The sequence below is a fragment of the Agelaius tricolor genome, unplaced genomic scaffold (genome assembly GCF_023055355.1).
Source record: "Agelaius tricolor isolate 1412-34295 unplaced genomic scaffold, bAgeTri1.0.p SCAF_12, whole genome shotgun sequence".
In the NCBI taxonomy this organism is placed as follows: Eukaryota; Metazoa; Chordata; class Aves; order Passeriformes; family Icteridae; genus Agelaius; species Agelaius tricolor.
The window spans coordinates 25,489,393-25,515,223 of NW_027269272.1; the positions used below are offsets into that span (position 1 = coordinate 25,489,393).

Consider the following 25,831-nt stretch of genomic DNA (forward strand, 5'->3'; position numbering starts at 1 on the left):
CCCTTCTTTGCTGCAAACACTGAGTGGCAGTGTCAATTAGGGATTTTTTTAGCTGCTTTCCAGGAACATCTGGCACGATTTACCACAATACCTTCAGTATTCAAGTTAGTTTAATTTAAAAAAAAATTAAGTTAAAAAAAATTTTTAGAAGCCTACAAAAAATTCAGCAGGTAAAACAGCAAAATCATTTACATTTTGGCAGATAGTTAAAATGCAGCCTCCTGAAGGATGTTCTGCAATTGAAATTATCAAAATGACATTAGGAAACAAATGTCCAAAAAGGCATGGAGGGACAAATGTACTGGATGGATCTCTGCCCAAGTGTCCCCAGCACAGCTCAGGTGTTCCTGTGGCCACACTCAGATGGAATCATTCACACCATTGGCATTAGAGTGTTGTACACAGGCAGAGATATTATAAAAGAAAGGCTTTATAAAATCAGGGACTAAGCCTGTTGCTTCCTCCAAGTGCAGCTAACCAGCTGGCTTGTAAGCTTGGATCAAAGAAAGAGGCAAAGGAATAAGAAGCAGTTAGCACAACAACCTATTCTAGTAAGAAAAATAGGTTGCACCTGTAGTAACAGAAGATCTGTCCCATAAAAATCCACAAAGAAAAATGTAAACACCTTGGTGAAGAGAGAATCTTCGAAAAATGTAAACACCTTGGTGAAGAGAGAATCTTACCACAAAAACACCTTTGAACCAATGAATTGGGCAAGAAAACTACCAGCCACTTGGAGCTGGACACAAGGTCTGTGAAAACTACATAAAATGAGTTATGTGAATAAAGAATTGGCTTTCCCTATGTGAAGAAATGGAATCCCATGTGCTTTGTTGCAACATTAGAGCCACTCCCCAGGTGGTGAGCAGGGAACAGAGAGCAGGGAAGGGGCAGGAGGTGAGCAGGGAACAGAGAGCAGGGAATGGCCCAGGGGGTGGGCACAGAGCAGAGAGCAGGGCAGGGGCAGGGCCCAGGCAGTGAGCACGGAGCAGGGAAGGGCCAGGGAAGGTCAGCCGTACCTGAATCCCTGCTCGCGGATGGCGAAGGCCGGCGTCTCCAGCGGGAAGATCTCGGACTGCACGAAGAGCTCGCGCACGCGGCGGTCGATGACCTTGCCGTACTGCGCGCCCGCGTCCAGGATCACCACGGCGCCCTCGTAGTGGTGCTGCCCATCCTTGAGCTCTGCCCCGGCATTCTCGGGCTGCCAACAGCACCCGCGGCAGAAACCACAGCGTCAGCCACACCCGCGGCAGAAACCCCACGGAACCGCCGACACCCATGTCAGAAACCCCACGGAACCGCCGACACCCATGTCAGAAACCCCACGGAACCGCCGACACCCATGTCAGAAACCCCACGGAACCGCTGACACCCATGTCAGAAACCCCACGGAACCGCCGACACCCATGTCAGAAACCCCACGGAACCGCTGACACCCATGTCAGAAACCCCACGGAACCACCGACACCCATGTCAGAAACCCCACGGAACCACCAACAGCCACTCAGCAATCCCACGGAACCGCCGACACCCATATCAGAAACCCGACGGAACTGCTGACACCCACTCAGCAATCCCATGGAACCACCAACATCCACTCAGCAATCCCATGGAACTGCTGACACCCATGTCAGAAACCCCACGGAACTGCTGACACCCATGTCAGAAACCCCACGGAACTGCTGACACCCATGTCAGAAACCCCACGGAACTGCTGACACCCATGTCAGAAATCCCATGGAACTGCTGACACCCATGTCAGAAATCCCATGGAACTGCTGACACCCATGTCAGAAATCCCACAGAACCACCAACATCCATTCAGCAATCCCATGGAACTGCTAACACCCACTCAGCAATCCCACAGAGCCACCCACGCCAGCAATCCCACAGAATCACCCACACCCACTCAGCAATCCCATGGGGTCACCAATGCCCAGGTCCCACCAAGTCACCCACACCCCTCAGCAATCCCACAGAATCACCAACACCCATGTCAGAAGTCCCATGGAACCAGACACCCATGTCGGATATCCCATGGAACCACCAACACCCACTCAGCAATCCCACAGAGCCACCCACACCAGCAATCCCACAGGATCACCAACACCCATGTTAGAAATCCCATGGAACCACCAATACCCACAGCCACCCAGCAATCCCATGGAATCACCAACACCCATGTCCCACCGAGTCACCCACACCCCTCAGCAATCCCATGGAATCACCAACACCCATGTCCCACCGAGTCACCCACACCCCTCAGCAATCCCACAGGGTCCCTGAGACACGAGGCTGGAAAAGGCCTCTGTGAGTGGCCAGAGTCCAGGTGTCCACCCAACCCCACCACCCTGTTCACCAGTGAACTGTGCCCTCAAGTGCTGCTTGCACGTATTTCCAGAGCCCTCTCAGGGATGGTGACCCCACCACTACCCCGAGCAGCCCCCCGAATGCTTTACAAATGTTTCTGTCAGGAAACGTCTCTTGATATCCAGCCTAAACCTTCTCTGGCTTTACACTGACAGCCCACTGACTAAGCCAGATCCCTTTAACAACTAACATGTGCAAGGCTTTGCTAATTAACTATGCTAATTTATGATAAAAATTACAAAGACCGGCCAAGAAACTTCAAAATGCAAAAAAACAAAAAAGAAATCTTGAAGATGATAAGGACCAGTTGAGGCACTGGCAAGATAAAGGTGCTGGACACCAGCACAGAACATCCACCCCAAGCAGACACACAGACATGACACCCCCATCCCCCAAACAAAACGGCATAAATTAGGGAAGAAAAATGCTAATGATCTAATGAAGGCAGAGCTTTCCACAAGCAAGAGCTCATATGCCCTGATCACCATCTGCAGCCTCTCCATCTCTTTCCAGTTTCCAGTTCCACATGAACCCCAGCACAGCCCATGAGAGCATCAGCCTTTTTCTCAGGCAAAACAGCAAAAAACCAAACAAAAAATGTTTTCCCCCCGTCATGCTGGCTCGTATGCTGAACTTCACTTGACATTACCTCCTGGAGAGACTAAAAAGGGGAAATTAAGAACAAATGTCCCTGCTAAATTATTAAAAAAAAAAACCCAACAGATTTTGAGTGCAGCATTTGAGCAGGCTGCACGTCAGAACAAAGCAGTGGTTTCCTCTGAGCCCCTCACGCCTGAACTGCCAGGCCAACTTCAGCCAAATCTGAAAGAGTGCTAAAATACACAAGGCCAAATTTCCTCATTAAAGAAGCTTGTGAGGAGAGCAGCTATTCCACGGAAGTGTCCTTATCAGAGCATCCCCGAGTAAGAATCAACAGCCATGCTCCAACACCAAAAATCCACTGCCTAAAGAATTGAATTCTGTTAAGGTGCTCTTCCCCTAACTTAAAGCTTACCCTGTCCTTGCCAATGCAGCTTGGTGAAGGACAAACTAGGAAGGGTTTTACTTTGGCAAATGCTGCCTCCAAACACCTTGGAGCCCCATTTCAAGTTTTACTGATGGCAGGTTGGAGTGGTTCTGCTGGTTTGGCCCAGGCAGCAGAACCTCCACCCCAGGACTCGCCTGTGCTCCCATCACTGCTGCTCAGCCACGTCCACCTGGGGCAGGGATTCAGGCCAGAGCAGCCACAGGTGACTCTGCAGAGCATCATCCTGCTGGGACACAGCCTCCCAACAAACACACTGGAAACGTCCAAAGTTCACACCAGCTGCAAGAGGTTTTATCTTAATTAAAGAACATAAGTGGGGGAAAAAATAGTGCTAAATCCCTCAAAAGCCTAAATCCAGGTCAAACTCAGATATTTAATTTTTGCCCTTCAGCTGGCAGCCAAGTTGCCTGATGGGGAGCTCTTAATGACATTTACTCCTGGGTTACACAACAAAAAGTACACATGCTGGAAGAGAGCAGACTTGAGCAGCCTCACCCCCAGCGAGGCAGAGTCACCAGAGCTGTCCTCCCTTCCAGTGCAGGGAGGGAATCACTTTTACAGTCATTCTGGGCATTTTCACCTGGCAATTTCTAAATTAGCAGCTCTTGCCAGACAGACCAACATCCTTGTGCTTTCCTGAGCCCATCTTGGGGAAAACACTATTCCTGGCAGTGCCATGTTTTTATTTCAAGTCTTTAACTGTTTCAGAGCAATAGGTTGTGTCATTTAGGGCCAGAGCTCTGCAGCCCACCCACAAAAAAACGACTAAACAGAAGTTACTGTTGGTGTCAGCTCAGCTGGACTGATAACCAAGCATCCACACCTGTAGCTAATAAATAAATGAATAAATCTGGTTTACAGTGCCCTACCCCCTGGTGCTTTGGGCAGGCAGGTGTGGTTAATGGGGGCATAAGCAACAGTTATGGGGGAGACAGGAGCGTGAAAACAGAAAGAGCCTGAAGTTACACCAGGAGTAGCTTGAGAAGCACTGCTAAAGCAGCATAAGTTGGTCTGTGTCTGAACCTGCATCTCCCTCAGACCCCAGCAGAGGCAGGACAGCAATCCAGACTCCTGTGAACTCACCAGACAAGCAGAACTGTAAGGGGGTTCAGAACTAAGAGAGCCCAATGTGCACCACCATAAATCACAGGCATAAAGAGGAAAGGAAAAAGGGAGAAGAGTCATCACAGGATCTGGCTTTACTTATTGAAAGGCACAGTTCCAAGGCTAGGGGTTTTAAACCCCAATTTACCACGGGAAACGTCACTTGATGAAATCCCAAAAGGAACAGATGCTGTTCATGTGCAGCCAGCACGGCAGCTGAGCTCTGCACACCAGGGCGTGCCAGCAGATTTAGAGGACAGCAGACAGCCCAGCTCCTGCAGGGACAGACAGGGCTTATGGAGCCAGCACCTCCTCCTGCTGGGGGCTGACAGCCCTAATGAAAACCCCTTTTCCCCTCAGTACAGGTACAACTAGAGCTCCTTGTCTTCTGGTCTATCACACAAAAGTCAGGAGAACGCACGGGTTTTGAGAGCTCCTGTGGAGCTGCTCTGACACCTGTCCCAGCGGTCCAGGCACGGGGCAGAGGCACCACACTGCTGTCTCAGAGTGGGACTGAAAACAGGCTAAAACCTCCTGCACACTGAGAGAAGAAAGCCTCTGCTCAGCTAATTCAAGTCACAAGTCACCCTGAACACCACGGACCCGGGACATGGCACCAAGGTGCCACCTGAGCCGCGTGGTCACCCCAGCTGTGCTGCCAGCCTCATCCCAGCACCTCCGCTCCACCATGCCAGCACTGGAGGACAGAATCTTCCATCACTGCTGATCTTCTGCATCAAAAAACAAATAATTCTGAGTTCTCTAGTGAGCTGAGGTAGGAGAACTGGAACCAGGCTTGGTCACCAGCCAACGACACCACAAATCCTACCAAGTGCCTTAAACTGAGTGTGCAAGCTCCTAGCAGCCCACTTGTGCAGAATCAGGGGATTTTTCAGCATTTCACACACCCACATGCTTGCAGGTTGGTCATTAATGCAATTTATAAACCACATTTCCATACAGACCAGTCCCATTCTGGAGTACTGGAAAATAGCAGCAGCTCCTCTGTCCAAGCCCCGGGCCCTGAGCTTTCACCCACACTGGTAACTCAGGACAAGCCTAAACCAGGAGCCTTGATCTTAAACTTTCAAGCCAGCACAGGTTTTACAAGAGTTTAACTGTTTCCCTGTGGTATTAAAATTAAGCAGGTCTAAAAATGCTCACTCATATTTCACAGCATAACAGGAAAGCAGCTCCGTCAAACTCAGGCCATCGCCAGGAGCGAGACAAGAGCCCCCAAATCTTTCTGTCTTTAACAGACAGGTGTGTCCTGCAGGTGTCGGTGGGCTGCAGGAGGAGCAGGAGCCGGTCCCTGCACAATCTGCTCTCACTCTGCAGGATGAGCCGGGGCTGCACACCCCATGGCCAGGAGAACCGGAGCCCCAGGAGCAGCCCCGGCCAGGGAAGGCGCCTGTGACCACGGCGGGGAAAAACAGGCCAGAAAATTCACACAGGAACGAACCGAGTACTCAGAAACCCTGCAGAAGCACAGCTTCTTACAAATGAGATATGGAGCCGAGCAGGAGGGAGGAGAGGAGCAGCCCTGGCCAGGAGGGGAGGTTGCGAACACGGCCAAGGGAAAGCGTGTCAGAAAACTTACACGGGACCAAGCGGGCTCCCAGAACCGAGCGCCCGAATCCCCCGAGTCCCCCCGGGTTTTCCCAAACTAGATAAAGAAACCAGAACAAGTCTTTAATCCCGCCACAGCAGCGGCTGGAGGCAGCTCGGTGGGAAATTGCATTATCAGAAAGCGCTGGAAGTTCCCGCGGCGCACGGCTCGCTCCGTGCTCCGCTGTGCCCGGGCCACACGGACACGCGGCCGCAGCGGGACACGGCCGGTGAGGGGACACCCGCGCCGGGGCTGGGAGCCCTGCCCGTGCCGCTGGATGAACCGAGCCCCCGGCCCGGCTGCGGACACGGCCGGGCGGGGTTAGGGTTAGAACAGCCCTGCTCGGGGGGTTAATCAGTTAATTAATGAATTAGCGCTCTGCGAGCAGCCAGGGCTGCGGCTGCGGCGCGGGCGGTCCCGCTCCCCTCCCGGGCCCCGGGGCCCCGCCATGTGCCCGGGCGGGCCGGGCCGGGCCGCAGCCCCGCGCCCCGCGGCCGCAGCACTGACCTTGGTGTCCCCGTTGCACAGGGCCATGGGGGCGGCGGGCAGCGCGAAGAAAGGGCCGCGAGGAGCCGCGGCCGATGAGCTAATGCCGCCCGCGGGAGGAGGAGCCGCCCGGCACGGCCGCTCCGGCGGAAGGGGAGGAGCGGCGGCGGGGTCAGGGGCGGGCCGGGGACACGGCGGGGACACGGCCGGAGAGCCCAGCGCCCCGCGGGGTTTGCGCTCCGACAGCGCATTTTGCTCGGTTATCGGGGTAAAAACAAATCGGAGCTTTGCAGTGAGTGGGGGTTTGTGCGTGAGCATCCTGTGGTACCATGGGATCGCTGGCTGCTTTGGGTTGGGAGCTTAAAGCCCATCTCGTCCCACCCCCTGCCATGGGCACGGACACCTTCCATCGACCAGGTCCATCCCGGCCTTGGACACTGAACCTGCTGTGCCTGCTGGGTGAATTCCCCAGCGGACACCGGAGAACGTGACTGCAGCCGTGGAACCCTCCTGGAGCGGTCCCGGGGCGGTTTTGATGCCTTTCCCTGAGCATCAGTGTAAATAGAAGGAATGAAAGAAGGGGTGAATGAAGGAATTCTGGTAAAGGAATTCGGATTCTGCTGTCAGATTCCAAACACTTCTGACCTGAGCCTTATAGAAATGTACAGGTTTTGTTCAAAGTCGGGCTTTCTGGTCTGTTTTTTTTTGGGGGGATGTGTCCTTCTTTTACAGTTCTATTTTCATTGACATTCAGGCAGGGTTATCTCACAGCACATGGCACAGGATTGTGTCCAGACAGGTCTGCAGTATCCCCAGTGAGGAGACTCCACACCCTCTCTGGTCTCTGTTACAGTGCTCGCAGCAGAGATCTTCCTTCTGTCGAGGTGGAACTTCCTGGGCTCAGTCCCGGTGCCATTGCTGGGTCTCGGGAACAGAGCCCTGGCAGAGCAGAGCTCTGACCCTCCCTGCACCCAGGGACAGACGGGGACAGTCAGGGCTGAGAGTCCCTCTTGAGACTGAACAGCCCCAGCTCCCTCAGCCTTTCCAGGGCACGGAGGCTCCAGTGATCGCGATCCTCACCGGTTCCCGTTCCCGGTTCCGCTCCTGCTGCCCCTGCCCCGTCAATCAGGGTCAGGGGGCGGTGCTATGCATGACGTCACCTCCATTGCACCAATGAGGGGCGGCCACGCCTGGTCCTCGCGGGGTGGGGCCGTTCCCTCAGCGCGGCGGCGGCGCCGGGGCCGCTCCGGGCCGTTCCCGCCCGTGCCGGGGCCGCTGCCGGGCCGTGCCGGACATGGCGCCCGCCATCGCCGCCGAGGAGGGCGGCCGGCAGCGCCGCGCCGCCACCCGCCAGCACAGCCTGGACCTGACGGGCGACCCGCCCCCCGACGGGCTCCCCGGCGACACCGAGGCGCTGCTGCCGGCGCCGGGGCGGGCGCGGGGGTACCGCGCGGAGCTGGGCAGCATCCTGCTGCTGCTGGTGCTGTACGTGCTGCAGGGCATCCCGCTGGGGCTGGCGGGCAGCGTGCCGCTCATCCTGCAGAGCAAGAGCGCTAGCTACACCGACCAGGCCTTCTTCAGCTTCGTGTTCTGGCCCTTCAGCCTGAAGCTGCTGTGGGCGCCCTTGGTAGACGCCGTGTACCTGCGCGGCTTCGGCCGCCGCAAGTCGTGGCTGGTGCCCACGCAGTACGTGCTGGGGCTCTTCATGATCTACATGTCCACGCAGGTGGACGCGCTGCTGGGCGACGGCCACGGCCGCGGCCCCGACGTGGCGGCCCTCACCGTCACCTTCTTCCTCTTCGAGTTCCTGGCGGCCACGCAGGACATCGCGGTGGACGGCTGGGCGCTCACCATGCTGTCCCGGGAGAACGTGGGCTACGCCTCCACCTGCAACTCCGTGGGGCAGACGGCCGGCTACTTCCTGGGAAACGTGCTGTTCCTGGCCCTGGAGTCCGCCTCCTTCTGCAACAAGTACCTGCGCTTCGAGCCGCAGCCGCGGGGCATCGTCACCCTCTCAGGTACGGCCGGGTGTGCCGCCCGCTGTGCTGGGACAGAGCCAGAGTGCGCTGGTTTGGAGGGGACTAAAGCGATCCCATGGCAGGGACACCTCCCACTGCCCCAGGTGCTCCCAGCCCCAGTGTCCAGCCTGGTCTTGGGCACTGCCAGGGATCCAGGGGCAGCCCCAGCTGCTCTGGGCACCCTGTGCCAGGGCCTGCCCACCCTGCCAGGGAAGGATTTTTTCCTAATGATAATGGTTATATCTTCCTCAGGATGCTTCTTCCCTGTGCCTGGACCCCTCTGTGGTTTGATGCTGGGAACCAAACAGATTTGGTGTGTCCCTTGCCCCGTGGGAAAGCACAGCCTGCTTGGAGGCTGGCAGAGCCCACTGGTAAATGCATTGGACTTCAGATTTTTCTGGGCTTTAACCTGCCTTGTCATTATCTTGGCTGACCTAAGCACTTTGGAGGAATCTTTTTTTTTTTTTTCCTCCTGGTTTAATGGCCATGGACTAGATTACTCTTTAAGAAAAGCAAGCCAAAGTCTCCATGTGGGAAGAAGAAAGAAGGAAACAAACAAAAAAAAAAAAGATTCTTCCAATATGATATTTTTCACAGAATAGAAGTGAAAGTGTTCAGGGTTGAGCATGTAGCCAGTTTCTGAAGGAAGGCCTTATTTTAGTAAATTAAGAGGGATTTGCTTTTTCTCTTTAGCGAATTAAATGGAGTGTGGTAATCCAAGCATAACTGGCTGTCAGGGATGGAGGGATGTTTCTGTTTGCTGGGGTTTGGGATTTTTCTCAGAAAGGTTCTGTGTGGTAGTTATGTTAGGGGCATTACCCTGGCGATGCTTGGAAGTGCAGCTGGTTTGGTTGCAAGGTTGAGTGAGGACAGGAAATGCTGGCACCATTCTGGCTGCAGCCTCAGGGTGACCCTGGCAGTGGAGAGCAGCTCCCCAAGGTCTCAGTCTCTGCTCCCTCACACTGATTGCCTTGCCTGTGCCATCTCAGAGATCAGGTATGCCAGAACAGGCTGGAATGGTGTGAAGGGGAGCTTTGCTTTCTGTCCTGCCCCTTAGGGATGAGCCAGGACAGCAGTGTCCACACTGCTGTGCTTGCCTGGTCTCTGCAGCTCCCAGCACTGCTCAGCAGTCCTCCCTGTGCTCCCAGCTGCCAGCCTGGTGCCTGGCCTGTGCCAAGGAGCACAGAGTGGCCCTGCAAGTGTCCCAGCTGGTTCCTGGCTTTCCCTGGGGCTGTGCAGCTCCTGGGCTGGGTGTCCATCCCTCTCACTGCAGTGCACACTGACGTCTCTGCTGCTGATGCAACTTGCAGCCACTGCTGTTCAGACAGCCTGGCTTGGCTGTACTTCCCTCACTGCCCAGGGTTTTGGTTGGTTGGGGTTTTTTCCTCTCAGGGCTGTTTGTATAAATGGGTTTTACTATTACCAAAGTGCTGTTTTTAAAAGATATTATCCCCTAACCCAAACAGCACCAATGCCACCTCCTTAACCTGCCCTGGAGTATTGATGTGGGTGGAGTAAGAACAGCAAATAACTGACACTATAGTTGCAGGATATGGTTTTTCAGGTGGTAAAACTGTAAGAAATGTCTGTTTCTCAGTCGTGTGAGTGGCACAGTTTGGTGTTTCCCTGGAGCAGCTGAGAGCAGTGGGAGTAACCAGCTCACCAAGGAGCACAGGGGCTCATTGGTCCTTGCCCTGGCTGTAATGGGCTCGTGATGAGCAGGTTTGGGCAGGTAAAGCAGCAGAAAACTTCACTGCTGGAAAAGGTGAATGTTCTCTGCCAGCTCAGAACTCTGAGCACTTTTGTTGTAGGCTGAGCCCTGTGCCAGGGAGAAAACAAGTCAACACTCCATGATCCAGAGGGAGCTGGGCCAGGGCAGGGTTAGGTGGATATCAGGGCAAGGTTCTTCCCCCAGAGGGTGCAGGCACAGCCCCGGGGCTGCCAGAGCTCCAGGAGCCTTTGGGCAGCACTGCCAGGGTTGTCTTGTGCCAAACCAGAGCTGGGATGATCCTTGTAGGTCTGTCCCAGCTGAAGATATTCTGTGATCCTGAGTCAGCTTGGAGTTGTTGAGAAGCAGCAGCAGCATTTGTTGTTCTCATTAACTTCAGGAAATAATATGGACAGATGTAAACCCATCATCAAACTCACCAAACCAGAGGCTGTGCTGGGCTGTGTCAGGTTGAGTGCCAGAGAAGGAAACAGGAGAAACCCTTCTGTGGGCTGATTGTCCTGGCACGTCCAGGGGTTTATTCAGCACTTGCTGTGCAGGTGACTTCAGTTGATTGAAGAGCAGGGGAAGCTCCCTGGCTGAGTTTGTGATTCCTGCCTGGTTTGCCCATTCCTGGGGAAGGGAGGGACAGGGAAAGAGTGGACACAGAACAAATGTGCCCCTTAAAGGCCTCCCCCACTCAGCTGTGCCAGGGACCGTGGAGCACCCCTCCTCCTGGGATCCTGGGTACCTGTACCACCTGGTACCTTCTTCAGGCTGTTTGCCAGCCTGATCCATCCCTGATCTAGTTCAAAAACTTGTCTTGCCCCATCTCAGTGGTTTATTTTGTTACTAGCAGTGTAGCTGCAGAAACAAAATAGGGATGGGGGAAGCAGCAGTGGTGGGACCAGAAAGTTTGTCCTTGAAATCCCTTATGTAAACTCGAATTTCAAAGTTCTTCTGCTTGTAGCCTGTTAGTGAGTTTCCTTGTATTTGAAAGGAAATGTACCTTATTTTTGTGTAAACTGCCTACAGCCTCAAAAACCCCAGTTTTTCTTGTCTGAACTACTATATATATATATATATATATATGGTGGTTTTTTTTCTTTTTTCTTGCTTTGCTTTGTTGCTGATGCAGCCCCTGCAGTGCTGTGCTGCAGCTGACAGGGCTGGCCTGATCAGGAGCACTCATGTGATGATGCTCAGAGCTATTTCTATCCCCATCCTTGCACTGTGTGTCTCTCACTGCAGTGATAATGCTCAGGGTTATTATTAGAGAGCTGCTCCTCTACATCCTTTGTAGCCAGCAGCTGTGAGTCGTGAGACTCTCAGAAAATGCATCTTTGCTTGAGAATGTCTGCTCAGGGCACCTTGTGTTTTTAGGAGACAGCAATCTGACAGCGTTGCTTCTGAGGTCATGTTTATTTTAGGAAAGGGAAAAGTAGCAGAAATGGCATGAGGAGCCTTTTTTCTGTTACCCTAGGAATGGTGGGTCACACCTGGAGCAGTCCTTGCACGTTTTCTTCCCTGCTGTGTAGGAGAAGCAGGCAGTGATTGACCAAACCTTTGTCTCTGCCCTTTCACCAGCCCTGGCTGCTCCTGCTGGGTTTCCTGGAGGCTGCTGGAGCTGCTCCTGACCAGGAGGACTAAAGGCTGCTTCTGTCCTACCCCCTGCACAGGCTGGGTTCCTTAGAGGCTGCTTCTGTCCTGCCCCCTGCACAGGCTGGGTTCCTTAGAGGCTGCTTCTGTCCTACCCCCTGCACAGGCTGGGTTCTTCCCTGCCCCTGTCCTGCCCCCTGCACAGGCTGGGTTCCTTAGGCTGCTTCTGTCCTACCCCCTGCACAGGCTGGGTTCCTTAGGCTGCTTCTGTCCTGCCCCCTGCACAGGCTGGGTTCCTTAGAGGCTGCTTCTGTCCTGCCCCCTGCACAGGCTGGGTTCTTTATGCTGCTTCTGTCCTGCCCCCTGCACAGGCTGGGTTCTTTATGCTGCTTCTGTCCTACCCCCTGCACAGGCTGGGTTCCTTAGGCTGCTTCTGTCCTGCCCCCTGCACAGGCTGAGTTCTTCCCTGCCCCTGTCCTAGAGGCAGAGGATAGGATGATCTTGAACTGGCCATTCACTCAATCAGAAAGTACTCTGTTGGTGATTTTTTACTGGCCCACATCCATGATTTAGCAGATTCTGATCTGCTTAAAACAGAGCACTGGAGTGCTGCCAAGGATCCACTTCAGCCAGATAAATCTGAGGATTCCTTACAACTCTGTAAAAACTTTCCTCGGGCCATCTTCACCCTCCTAAATGCCTGTTTCCTGCAGGTGGGAGGTGGATATTAGATAGGGCTGTAGAGCTGAGGCACAGAGGTTACCCTGACAGCTGGGAAGGAGCTCTGCCTCTGGAGGTTCTTCCCTGTTTTCTGACTATTACGTGTGGTTTTCCTCCTTTATCAGCCTGTAGTGCTTTTGTGTGTAATCCTTCAACACGTTCATTTTTGCCTCTGTTCCTCCTCACTGTGGTAAGAACCCACCAAGCAGCAGGGAGGTGGCCTGGTTTGCTGCTGCTCCTCTGCCTCAGCTCCAGCAAACACCTCCTTGCAGAGGAGGGCAGAGCTGTGTCACTCACTCTGTGCTTATGGTTTGATTATTAGGTTTATATTCTACAACTGTCAATCATGGCTGCTACAAAGAGATTTTTATTTTATTTTATTTTCCCCTCCAGATTTCCTGTTTTTCTGGGGAGCTGTCTTCTTAGTTACCACTACATTGGTTGCCTTTTTGAAAAAGGAAAACGAGGAGCTAATACCAGCAAAGGAGGAAACAAAAGGCATCACTGACACATACAGGCTGCTATTCTCAATAATCAAGATGCCAGCAGTTCTTACTTTCTGTCTCTTGATCCTCACTTCAAAAGTAAGTAAATACATTTAAGAATTGTTAAATGCTGGCATCAGAGTCTGGAAGGCTGCTGAGTCCCCGGGATGTAACTTAGTTTTGCTGTTGGCTGTCACAAGAGCTGTGAATTTTCACATGAAATTCAAGCAGAATGGGTTATCTCATTGTGCTGAGTAGGGCTGTGCAGCAGAAAAGCTTTGTGAGAGCTTTTGTGTTTGACACAAGCATTGAAGAGAAGTTTGGTGGCAATGTGGTATTAAAGTAAAGAACATTTTTAAACAGTCTGCATAGCCTGCAGTTAAAAGGGCAGGAAATGTTTGTTTTTAGCTCAGAATCCCTAGCTCTGTCCAAGCTGGGTTTCCATGGCTGCTAGTTGGACACTGAAGATGCCAGCAGCAGGGAAGGCACAGGAATGAATGGCAGTGCTGCTTAATGTTCCTGGAATAGTTTTGGCTGTGAGGAGTAAGAGTGTGCAAGTGTAGAACTAATCTGGAAATCAAATCAGGGGCAGAAGTGACTTCAGTGACAGTGTGTTCTGTATCCCATTTCTCAATTTACGTGATAGGGAGTAAATTGAATTTCCAGCCAAACTCCCTGTTCTCCTCAGCTTATTTTGTCTCCCTGACATTGCAGATTGGGTTTTCAGCAGCAGATGCTGTAACAGGACTCAAACTGGTGGAGGAGGGAGTCCCCAAGGAGCACCTGGCTCTGCTGGCAGTTCCAATGGTTCCTCTGCAGATCATCTTGCCTCTGGTTATCAGCAAATACACAGCGGGCCCCCAGCCCCTGAACACCTTCTACAAAGCAATGCCTTACAGGTAAAGCCTCATTTTAGTGGAACACAGTGATATGTGTGCTCAGTTTGTGTGTTCAGATCACCTGGAGGGTTTTGTGTGTAACTCTCTGACTTCCAGGTCCAGGGAAGTGTGTCAGGATTGTCACAGTGAGTTGAACTGTCTGGTTCATGCAGTGTCACTGTGTGGAAGCATGGGATGTGCATGTACAGCAGCATTAGAGCAGTGCTCTCCTGCTCCTAACTAACAATGCCACTGCTTGTCAAATATTTGATATCTAATTCTGAGATAGAAATAGGTGTAACTATTTGGATCTAAACTCTGGTAATGTACTCTCTGTAGCTGTTCAATGGTTGATTTGTGTTGAGGAAACACATGGGAAGAATTACTTGGAATGACAAATCATCTTTCTCATCCCTCCAGGCTGCTGCTTGGCCTGGAATTTGCTTTCCTGGTGTGGTGGGCTCCTAAAGTAAAGCATGAAGGAGGATTTCCTGTCTACTACTACGCTGTGGTGGTGCTGAGCTATGCTCTACACCAGGTAACAGTCACGGTGTGGGGAGGGGAAATGCTCTTCCCTGTCTTGTCCTGGGTCACACTGGAATCCCTCCAAGCCTGACCTGTGCTGTGTGCCAGGACTGACTTCTAATACTCTTGCCAGTGTTATTCCTCCCTATTCCCTGTGCTCCATTGGACGTCATCTGTGAGCTGCTTTTTGAGTTCTCCATGCCTGGTGTAGTTCCCCAGATTCCTTTTTCCCCAGACCCAGAAGCTCAAAAGCACAGAGGACCTGGAGAAACCCCAGAACTGTGTCTGAGCTTGATAGGCATGCTGATGGTTGTGCAAACAAAGTTATGTGATCCTGGTCCTAGGGAAAATACTCAGTTGTTAGAGGAACATCATAATGGATCTGATCCAAAGACTTGGGAAACAGGCACCTGATACAGCGTGGTCTTTGGATCAGAACTGGAATGCAGAGCCTTGAGAGGTGATTTTTAAATGCAGAGGGGTTGTGTTTAGGTGCTGTTTTAGCTGGCTGATTGTGTTTCAGTTAACCCAAGTCATGCTGGTGCATGTGAGGCTGGGTCTGTTGCAGCATGACTTGAGACAGGCAGCAAGGCCACTGCCCGAGTTAGCACAGGGACAGGCTGCAGCAGGAACTGCTGCTGAGCTCAGGGGAGCTCTCAGCAGGGTTGTGCTGGGGGTTTCAGCCCTGTCTGTGTGTCTGTCTGTGTGTCTGTGTGTCCCCAGATCACCCTGTACAGCATGTACGTGGCCATCATGGCCTTCAACGCCAAGGTCAGCGACCCGCTCATCGGGGGCACCTACATGACCCTGCTCAACACCGTCTCCAACCTGGGTGGCAACTGGCCCTCCACGGTGGCCCTGTGGCTGGTGGACCCCCTGACAGTGAAGGAGTGTGCTGGGGCCCAGGGCCACACCTGTGCCACTGCAGCGGCCACAGAGGTGAGCCTGGGGGCTGGGGGTCTCTGCTCAATAGATCAGTGAAATGGCTCCTTTGGGAGCCCTCACAGTGTATGGCCTGTGCTTAAAAATTCCCACTGATGGAGCTCACTTTCCTGGCTGATAAAATCCAGGCTGTTAGCAGCTGTGCACTCTGAATAAGCACCCCTTACCCAGGGCTTGCAGCTGCAGAGTAGTGAGCCCTTTCTTCCCATGCTCACCTGGAGTAGAAGCACCAGACTGGTGCCACGTTCTGTGCAGTGTGAGGAGCCTGGAGGTGTGGATTGAGTCAGGGGCTCTGTCCTTGGCAGGCTCTCTGTCCCTCCCCCAGGGCCTCCATTTCTGTGGTTTTTCTTCCTCCTGTCTCCCTGGAGGCTTCTTATCTGCCTGCCTTGATACCTTCTCCAAGATGCTGCTCTGCTCTCTGATTTTGGTGTCCACTTTCCCCATGAAATCAAGTGGGACTGGCTGCCTGCCCAGTTCTGGGAGCCCTGTGGGAGAGAACAAAGAACTTGCTGTACACAGATCAAACACAAAACTGCTGGGAAAGCAACATTTCAAATTCACCTCCTCACAGCAAATGAGACATTTGACATGGCTGAAGAGTAGAAATGTTTGGGGTTTCTTTTTTTCTGTGCTCATGACTGAGATTTATTTCACTCCTGAATGCCAGGATGCTCTAGGACATGGAGGTTCTCTAAATTATCAAAGTGCTCTGGAGTCCATCATTATTTGTCTGAACTGGAGTTGCAGTTTTTATTGGTGCAGAGGGAAACTGCTTCTGCAGTAGATGCTTTCCCAGCCTCTCACTCATTGGTCTGTCACTAATTAGGTTCCTTGTGTCTCAGCCTCTACTGAGCTTGAGTCCTTCCTCTTTCACCTCACTCCTCTGATCTTTTCTCACATCCTCCTGGTTGGTGACATTCCACCACCACCACCACCACCACTCCCTTCTTATTCCTAATCTGATTTTGACGTGTCTCAGAATAATGAAAATGCTGGCAGAGCCTCAGCTCAGAGAGTTGATTAATCCTGGGATTAGAGCAGTGTTGAAAGCCAAACAATAGCAGAAACAATCCTGGGCTGTACAATCACCCTGTGAATGCTAGGGGTTTGTCTTCCAGTTCAAAGCCATCCTGGGCGTGTTTCTCCCAGGTACAGAATCATAGGATGGTTTGGACTGGAAGGACCTAAAAGCCCATCCAGTGCCACGCCCTGCCATGGGCAGGGACACCTTCCACTGTCCCAGGCTGCTCCCAGCCCCGTCCAACCTGGCCTTGGACATTTCCAGGTCTGGGGAGTCCACAATATGGATGGCTAGAGAAAAAAATCATCTTTGCCTGTGAGCTGGGGAGCAGTGGTTGCACCTGCAGGCCAGCACGGACAGCGGGGCTGTGTCTGTTTGCTGGAGTTTGCCCTTTGGGCTGATGTGCTCCATTTCCCACATGTTTAGGGCAGGTTTGGTACTTTGTTACTTTTCATGCTGCTGATAAGATCGAAAGCCTCTCTGACATACTGTATAGGAAACAACAAAGAGTAAAGAACTCTATTTAGTCCTGCCCAGGAGCAGGGAGGCAGCTCTGGAGTGCTGGTGCTCAGTGCATTCCCTGTGCTCTGTTTCAGCTGTGCACAGCAGCTGGGGGCTCCTGTGTGACCACCCTGGACGGGTACTACGTGGAGTCCATCGTCTGCGTCATCCTGGGCTTTGCCTGGTGGTTCTTCCTTGGACCAAAATTCAAAAAGCTGCAGGACGAAGGACAGTCCTCGTGGAAGTGCAAGAGGAGCAATTGATGCACTTAGGTGTTGGATGGACCAGCGAGATGGTTTTAGTTTTATTACAAAGACGTACCCCCTAATCAGCACCCCGGAATCTCGGTGTTCTGTGCCACGCCAGATCTGCGTGGCCGAGGCAGGGCTGTGCATGGCACCACTGCCCTCCCACAGCACAGCAGTTCAGAAAGGAATGGCCAAAGCAGCACCTCCGTGCCCCATGCTTACTTACCCCTGACTCCAGAGCTGCTGGTTCCATAGGGCACCTCTGGGAAAGCTCCTGGTGCCGTGGCTGTAGAGGCAGCAGCATTGCCAGCTGAGTGCCAGCTTTTATTTTCACACAGAAATGATCTGACAGGGCAGCTGGGCCAGGGAAGGATGCCCAAGGCATTCTGACTTGGAGGTTAAGCATGGTACTGTGGAATTCCTTGTGGGAAGATCAGTGTGAGATGTCTGTGGGCTTTGCTTCTTCTCACTTTCTGAACTGTAACCGCGCCTCAAAGGATGAAATGTTCCGGAGATTCTTTTAAATGTATTTTCTGGCTTTTATAAGCTTTAAAGGTTTATAAGAAACTATTTTTATAAGCAAATTACATTTGTTTAATTTATTTCCGCTGTTTCAAGGCAGTTTGATTTATGTTCAAGGTAATTTCTTGAAGGCAAAATGCTGTAAGGTAGGGCTGGAATAACGCACAATCCTCTGAGCCTTGAGTCCTGCAGCTGGAGCTGGAGGTGCTTCCCAAGGGAGGGCACGTGGGCCTTTGGAAGGGGTGAGTTGACAGGGGAAAACCAATCCATTGGTTTTCCAAAGTGTATTACTAAAATTTGAATGTTCATTCTCAAAAGCAGTGGGAGCACTGAGAGTTCCCCCTGGCAGGGGTGAGAAGAGTGAGGTGGTGATGACAGAGGTGCCAAATTCCAGGGAGCTGGTGCAGGACTCGCCCTCACACCAGTCCAAGGGGCACAGTCCTGTGGCAGAGCTGCTGCAGAATTCACTGCTGGTGCCATGTGGTGGAAACATCCCTGCTGGATTTCTCTCACTGAGCTCCCTCCTGAGTGCCTTAGGGACCCACAGGTGCTGCAGAGGCACTCGGACCCCGCTGGGTGTATGTGGAATATTGGTATTAAAAAGGGAAAACTATTAAACATCCCTTGCAAAGGTGCACGAGGTTCCCTGCCACGTTTCTTGTCAATATTTGAAAGGACTGGGCTGGGAGGGGGTTTGGGATCTTCTCCTACTGTGTGTTGGGGGAAAGGTGACCCAGTACCACCTCTGGAGTGCTGGGGGGTGGGTGGGTGTACAAAGGGTCTCCTTGGCATCAGGGGTAAGGAGGGGACTGGAAGAGGACACTGGGACCTCGTGCTTCACTGGACACTGCCTCCTGTCCCGTGTCCCCTCCCTCAAGGGACACACACCTCACAGTTTGCTGCAAGCACAGCAAAACTACTCGTGCTAGGTGAAATCACATGGGTTTTACTGCCCCAGCCGAATTTCTTCCAATTTCCCCTCTGCATAAGAACAAAACATTAAAATATATCAGATTTATGTCTGCCCCTTTCAGTCCCTGTCCCACCAGCTCCACTGTAGTAACTCTGTGAAGCACTTCAGTTCTGTATCCCCTCTGGAACCATAGGCTGCTTATTGAATTATATCTTGCATACCTAGAGGGGTTGTTTTAACTTTTCTGATTGTGAGGAAAAACTTCAAGTGCACAAGCTGATAAATTAAATTTGCTGTGTATTAGATTTGGGTTTTACTTTGCAATTTTTTTTCACTATTTCTAAAGGTGCCAGTGAAACTTGTCACTAATAAAGATGGCTTAAGGATTAACTCAATAATTAGATAATCAACAATGTCAAAATTGCACATAAACTCCAAATAGGTAGGAGTAGATATGTTACCTGAAATAAATAACTGTGTTATTTTTCAAACTGGTGAAACAAGTTATGGATTAGTGCTTTTAATTTAAGTACCTATTTTGTAAGTTGGAAGTGTTGCTGCTGTGCCAGCCCTTTAGCAGGCTGCTGAAGAGCACCCATAAAATTTTGATCTTGCTACTTTTTTTCTACCAGCTCTGATCAAAAGTGGCTTTTCTTTTTAACATTAGAATTCGTACAGCCTTAAACATCTTTAGCGTTAAAAAAAACCAAAAACCAAACCCCAAACCAACAAGAATAACAAACTAAACAAATTTGAAATGCCAAGAAGAAAGGAGTATGCGAAGGGTCGGAGGAGGTGTGCTACAGGTTTGAGGAGATCAATGCAGAGTTCAAGAGCTCAGAGCCCCTGGCAGGGCCTGAAGGGGCTCCAGGAGAGCTGCAGAGGGACTGGGGACAAGGATGGAGGGACAGGAGCCAGGGAATGGCTCCCAGTGCCAGAGGGCAGGGCTGGGTGGGAGATTGGGAATTGGGAATTCCTGGCTGGGCTGGGATTCCCAGAGCAGCTGGGGCTGCCCCTGCATCCCTGTCAGTGTCCTGGCCAGGGCTGCTCGGGGCCGGTGTCGCTCCATGGCACGGTGGCACTGGCGCTGTTCGTTTCCCGTTCCCGTAGCACGGTGGCACCGGGCGCTGTTCGTTTCCCGTTCCCGTAGCACGGTGGCACGGGGCGCTGTTCGTTCCCCGGCTCCGTGGCACGGTGGCACGGGGCGCTGTTCGTTCCCCGGCTCCGTGGCACGGTGGCACTGGCGCTGTTCGTTTCCCGTTCCCGTGGCACGGTGGCACCGGGCGCTGTTCGTTCCCCGGCTCCGTGGCACGGTGGCACGGGGCGCTGTTCGTTCCCCGGCTCCGTAGCACGGTGGCACCGGGCGCTGTTCGCTCCCCGGCTGCTCCGTGGCGGGGCAGCACCGGGCGCTGTTCGCTCCCCGGCTCCCGCGGGGGCGCTCGGCACGCCGCGATGTCGGAGCGGGGCGGCGGCGGCTCCGAGCGCGCCGCGCTGGCCCTGGCCCGGCTCTCCGAGTGGGCGGACGCGCACCTGGGGCTGCTGCGGGTACCGGGGCTGGGCGGGCACCGGGGCTGGGCGGGTTCCGGGCCGCGGGGGCCCGCTGGGCCCGGCTGAGCCCCGTTCTCCTCCGCAGGGCCTGATCGCCGGCGCGGCCGTGGCCGGGGTGCTGCTGCTGGCCCGGAGCTTCCGCGTGGTGAGTGCGGGGCCGGGCCTGGGGGATGCGGGAGAGCCCGGCACGGGCCCGGGGGATGCGGGAGAGCCCGGCACGGGCCCGGGGGATGCGGGAGAGCCCGGCACGGGCCCGGGGGATGCGGGAGAGCCCGGCACGGGCCCGGGGGATGCGGGAGAGCCCGGCACGGGCCCGGGGGATGCGGGAGAAGCCCGGCACGGCCGCTCGGAACGGAGGAATAAGTGGAGAGCCCGGCACGGCCTCCCAGAGCCGGGGTGAGCCCGTCACGGGCGCAGGGGATGTGGGGCGAGCCCAGCACGGCCGCTCAGAACCGGGAGATACGGAGAGAGCCCGGCATGGGCCCGGGGGTCGGGGGAGAGCCCGGCACAGCCCCTCAGAACCGGGGGCAGCCTGGCATGGGCCCGAGGAATGCGGGAGAACCCGGCAAGGCTTCTCAGAACCAAGGCAGGCCGCTCGGGCCCGCGGTGGAGGGGTCGGGCCTGCCCTGCCCTGCCGTGCCCGGCCCTCCCTCACGGCCGTGGCTGTGCCGCCCGGGGCTGTTCCGCGGCATTCCCGTGTTTTGTTCGGGTTTGCGCAAAGCGGGAGCAGGAGGCTCCCGCGAAAGGCTGCCCACTCATCAGTACTTAACAATATTTATATATTTTAACAAACCATCAGCATTCGCTGCTTACAAATTCTGTAACTTTTCCGTCAATTCGCTTTCAGCCCTTCTGTGTCAGCTGTGTCTGTAGTTTCTCATGCTGATCAGCCCCAGCCCTTCCCTCCGCCGGAGAGCGGGGTCCCTTTGGCCCGGGTGGCCAGTGCTCAGTGGTCGGTGGCCGGTGCTCAGTGCTCAGTGTTCAGTGCTCAGTGGCCGGTGCTCAGTGCTCAGTGGTCGCGCTGTCCCCCTGCTGCAATTGCCTTTTCCCCGGGACGGCTCAGCCCGGCTGCCCCCACGGCTGGTGCCTCCCGCCCAGACAGCCCATTCATCTCGGCATTGTCTTCCCTTTTCCTTAAAACTAAAGATTAGCCAAGCGTGCAAGGTTCACAGTGCGGTTGCTTAATCATAACGGTCCTGCTACAGCTACTGATTAACAAGTGAAAAAAACAGCAGAGTTTGATTCAGGTCCTGAGGGGCTCGATATCGCTGTCCTGTGGCATCTCCACGGGTCCCTTGTTCTCGCCTGTTCCTGAGGCCCCTGGGAGGGGTAATGACCCCTTTGCCTGTCCCACTGCAGCTCGAGCACCCTCCCTTGTCCAAACACAGCTGAAACAGCCGCTTGCCTTGAGTATTCTCTGTCCTTCCACATGCAGAACTGCTTCTGAATGGCTTTAAACATCACCCAAATCTTCCCTCGCTCTCAGGATGGTCAGGGCACGCTGGGCTAACACCATGCTGCTCACTCCTGGAGAAGCTGAACCTCCACCGTGCTCCCACAGGGTTCCAGCTGCTTAAAAAATCACAGTTACCTTCATCTTCCCCCTGCACAATTCCAAATGATACAAAAGAACATTTGTGTGGTGTTTTTACTTAAACATCCTACCAGGAAACCTGAACTACAAATGTTGCCAGAATGCTTTTTCTCTGTCTTTTTTTGGTTGGTTTTGACCCAAGTGCCTGTGAATGCATTAACCTGGCTGGTGGAGCAAACGAGATCAGCTTTGAACAACTTTTATTCCTAAAAACCTCCAGGTTTCCTGCCTGCAAGGTCCCAAATTCCCTTGTTCCCAGTGGCAGGCCCTATGGGCCGCAGAGGGGGAGGTTTGCTGAATAAATAACACACAGGAGACAGATTTAGTTGTGGTGTTTTGGGGGTTTATTTCCCACGGTTGTACAGCACTGCTCAGTGAGTTTCACAGCTCTGTAGCTCAGTGCTCTGCTAAGGCCTCTCACAGTGTCTGAAATTTTGGGGGTCTTAATTTTTTGGGGTCTCACATGTCCTTCTGCCTCACCCCAGACCTGTGGCTGCTCCATTCCTGTGCCAGGGCCCAAGTCTTTGCTGCTGCTCAGCTTGGTTTTCCTGTGTGATCACATAACCATCCCCTTTGGATCCTCCCAGGCTGTAGTATCAAATTTAATCATCTTGTGATCTTCTCAAAGCTGTTCACCTGCCTTTGTCCCTCTCCTGGTTTCCTCGGGCATCAAAGGCGGGGTTGTTTCTGCCCTCCCTGCTCTGCCTTTGTTTTCAGCGTGTCTGTCCTCTGGCTTCCTTTCACCCCTCTCCCAGCCCCATTCAGGCTGCTTCTAAAACACTTTTCTCGGGGAATCAAGTGAACTTCAATAGGCATTGCTCAAAAAATGGCAGTTTCTGTTCTTTCTCTAAACCTGGTTTTTATGTCTGTGCTGACATTGCAAGCCCTGTAAAACAGGGAAAATGGTAAATGTGGAGAGGCTGGCACAGCTTCTGCAGCTGATCACTATTAAATATATATCTATATTTACTTGCCCATGGTGTGTAATAATAGAGGTGGAATTTCCCAAACTATTTTAAGATGTTGGATTTAGTGTGGCTGTAACTGCTCTGTATTTTTTCTTAAAATTTTGTCTTTGTCTTCCTTCCATTAATAGACAACGAAATTCACAAATCCTTTGGAAATACCCGTGGAGTTTGTAGAAAAGAATGTGAAACTGAGAGGGAAATTACATCACATCACAGAGAAGGGCCTGGAAGTTGAGCACATTCCCATCAGCATTCCTTTCATCTCAGCCATCCAGAGAAAATGTGAGTAATGAGGAAAAGAGTGTGAAGAGCAAAGGCAGAAATGAAATGTGCTGCTCTTAGAGTGGCTGCAAGCTTGAGAGGAAGGGCTGAGGCACATTTCCAGCTCTGCCTTTTGGTCTTTCTGTGCTTTGCAGGTGGGAAACTGGGAAATAAAAAACATGAGGAGACAGAGAGTTTGTCACTACAGTGTTTGTGTTAATCCTTACAGTTACTGTGATAGTTTCCAGTAGCAGAAGTAAGCACGCAGGCAGTGCTTCTGCTTGCACAGCTCATCTCATTCCTGGCAAAAAGCCTCTGTTGAGATTGTGCTTTTATTTCAGACACCAGTTTTTGGGGACAGTTTTTCTGTCAGAAACAAACTGTCCATCAATCCGTGGCTCACACTGGCTGTGCAAACACCAGCAGGTGCTGATGCTTCTGCCCCTGTGGATGAAAGATAGAGACTGAGAGTGGGGACAGATCTTTTTCTTTGCATGCACAATAAGCCAAATTATGAATTGGGCAACCTTGAATTGATATATTTTTTTCCCTGAAGAAGAGATGAGACCAAATTCCTGTTTGCTTTGAGGAAGTAAAAGGGATTGTTTTAGTGCACAGGAATCAATTCATTCCCAGCAGCTGAGGGTGGTGCTAAGGCTGAGCTGTGCCCCAGCAGCAGATCTGTCCTTTCCCTTGCAGGGCAGCCAGAGGGGCTCCTGCTGATCCGCCTGGCCGGGGTGGAGCTGGCTGCAGGTGGCACGGCCTGGCTGCAGCGGGAGCTGCTCCCCAAACAGCCCCTGTGGTTCCAGCTCCTGGGGAGGGACAGCTCGGCCCTGGACTGCCTCGTCCTAGTCCATAAGGTAAGGAGACACACAAACACTGTCTCAGCTGCAGTTTTAGATGTGACTGTAGTCACACAGTTCTCTCAGTGCATTTAACAAATGCTATTGTTTATGATTTATCATCCTTAGTGTGATTTTTAAATGTTGCATTTGCAAATCTGATTGCAGGAGCAGTAGTTTTTCAGACTGATTCATGGCAGCTTTGTGTTTCTCTGCCTGTGCCAAAAAGGCATCTGTAGTTCTGATTAGCCTAATGTTTGTTATCCAGTGTTCCCTCACAAATGCCTTGCATTATAGAATCACAGCATGGTTTGCGTTGGAAGGGATTTCCAGACCATCCAGTCCCAGCCCATGGGCAGGGACACCCTCCACTGTCCCAGGTGCTCCCAGCCCCAGTGTCCAGCCTGGCCTTGGGCACTGCCAGGGATCCAGGGGCAGCCCCAGCTGCTCTGGGCACCTGTGCCAGGGCCTGCCCACCCTCACACTGGGGTTGGGTTTGAAGTCACCTGGATTCCTCTTCACTTCTAACTTCTCCTGACAAAGTGTAGGTACAGCCATGAGTAAAGCTTGTACCTCTGAGGGAGTTCACACCAAACCCCAAATAACCCTGTTTCAATGGTGAATATCTATTTATTGTGGTTTTTCTAGGGTGGTTTTTTCAGCATGTGCTTGAACGAAGAGCTCCTGAGCCAAGGGCTGGCCAGAGCAGCCCGGATTGAGGGGCTGCCTCACCACTCCCGCCTCTACTGGAAACTGCACAAAAGGCTCCTCCAGGCCGAGTTAAAGGCTGTGAAGAAAAATAAAGGCATATGGAAAGAGCAGAGCTACTCTGAAAGAGTCCAGGAGAGCATAAGCCGCAATAAATTCCTGCAGAGGCTGAAACAGTTTGTGAGCTGGGTTAGAAGCTCTACTGAGAGGTGAAAGGGTGGGAAATGCAGCTCCCCAAGTTGTGGGGAATGTGTATGTTTGTGATCACAAACAGTGCTATGATGTTGAGGGTCCCTGTCTCAAGCACAAACCCCACAGTTCATGGTTACACAGAATGGAAATCCCCAGTTCGTGGTTATTTAGAATATATCCCATATCATAACCCCCACGGGATTGCAGTTTAGTAGCAGTGTGCAGGCCACCAGTGAAAATGTTCTGATGCCAAACTTCTCCACAGTGATGTCCTCAATTAGTTGTCTAGTTTTCCACCTGCTGCACACAGTTTTCCTCCAGGCTGCCCAGTGCAGGTTTGAGGGGCAGGGTCCCTTCACACCTCTGTAATGTGCCACTGCTGCTGAGCCCACACTGGACACAAACCCCATGTCAGGCCTTGACAAAGCTCATGGGATGCGTTTAAACACAACCTTTTGGTTTGAATTCTGTTCTTATGCTACTTTTTGGTGTAATTTGTGGTTTAAAACTCATTCATCTTGAATGATGGGTTGCATTGTTAGTGATATAAAAGGTGATTTGTTATGGTTGATCTTAAAAAGCTGATAAGGTTGTAATAACTAAAGTTCCTCAGGGGAAAAACATCACTTGGTGCATCAAAGAATATAATGTCAGGAATCCAAATATTTCAAAGACAACTTTCATTTGAAGAGGAAAAAACCTGTGGTTTTTTTTGTTTTTTTTTTTCTGATGGTTCTGTATCTAAAATTAGATTAATATAAAGCTTAAACATGAAATTTGACAAGGAGGATCAGACTGTGCTAAGAACTTGAATTCTTGCTTTATTTTTGATACACGTGTGAAGTATATGAGTGTATTACTATTTATGTTTTAAATATTCTCAGAATAAAGATTGAATTTCTCAAGTTCATTGTTACATGTTTTATACACCTAGCCCTTGACCTTTGTTTAACCTCCCACAGTCCCAATATTTATTAAAAGTGAAGTGTTTTACAGATTTTCTTTCTTTCTGTGTGATTGC

The 25,831-nt window shown here is 52.3% G+C and overlaps 3 protein-coding genes across 53 annotated transcripts in view; 2 read left to right on the plus strand and 1 right to left on the minus strand.

Annotated features, from left to right (window-relative positions):
• GMPS (guanine monophosphate synthase) overlaps window positions 1-6,772 on the minus strand; it is a 29,145-nt gene extending 22,373 nt beyond the window's left edge. For all 50 annotated transcript variants that reach the window (XR_011680906.1, XR_011680900.1, XR_011680920.1 and 47 more), the window contains exons 1-2: window positions 6,639-6,772; window positions 1,020-1,201 (exon numbers count right to left, since the gene is read on the minus strand). Coding sequence is in view for 1 of the 50 variants with exons in the window: in XM_071438229.1 (XP_071294330.1) it covers window positions 1,020-1,201; window positions 6,639-6,665 (209 nt within the window). In the remaining 49 variants the exon portion in view is untranslated. The remainder of the gene's footprint in view (window positions 1-1,019; window positions 1,202-6,638) is intronic.
• A 1,027-nt stretch (window positions 6,773-7,799) lies between these two features.
• Window positions 7,800-19,002, plus strand: SLC33A1 (solute carrier family 33 member 1). Of its 2 annotated transcripts, XM_071438238.1 has the most exons (6): window positions 7,803-8,635; window positions 13,056-13,246; window positions 13,862-14,046; window positions 14,446-14,563; window positions 15,274-15,489; window positions 17,110-19,002. In XM_071438238.1, the coding sequence occupies exons 1-6, from the start codon at window positions 7,912-7,914 to the stop codon at window positions 17,275-17,277; spliced, it is 1,602 nt and encodes a 533-aa protein (XP_071294339.1). In that variant the 5' UTR covers window positions 7,803-7,911; the 3' UTR covers window positions 17,278-19,002. The 2 variants fall into 2 exon arrangements, with proteins under 2 accessions (XP_071294341.1, XP_071294339.1); XM_071438240.1 differs by lacking the exons at window positions 13,056-13,246; window positions 14,446-14,563 and having other exon boundaries at window positions 7,800-8,635.
• A 1,012-nt stretch (window positions 19,003-20,014) lies between these two features.
• CUNH3orf33 (chromosome unknown C3orf33 homolog) lies at window positions 20,015-25,808 on the plus strand. The gene is made up of 5 exons (XM_071438252.1): window positions 20,015-20,242; window positions 20,331-20,390; window positions 22,936-23,089; window positions 23,768-23,928; window positions 24,559-25,808. Exons 1-5 carry the CDS (start codon window positions 20,150-20,152, stop codon window positions 24,829-24,831), a joined length of 741 nt encoding a protein of 246 aa, XP_071294353.1. The 5' UTR covers window positions 20,015-20,149; the 3' UTR covers window positions 24,832-25,808.
• The last annotated feature ends 23 nt before the right edge of the window (window positions 25,809-25,831 follow it).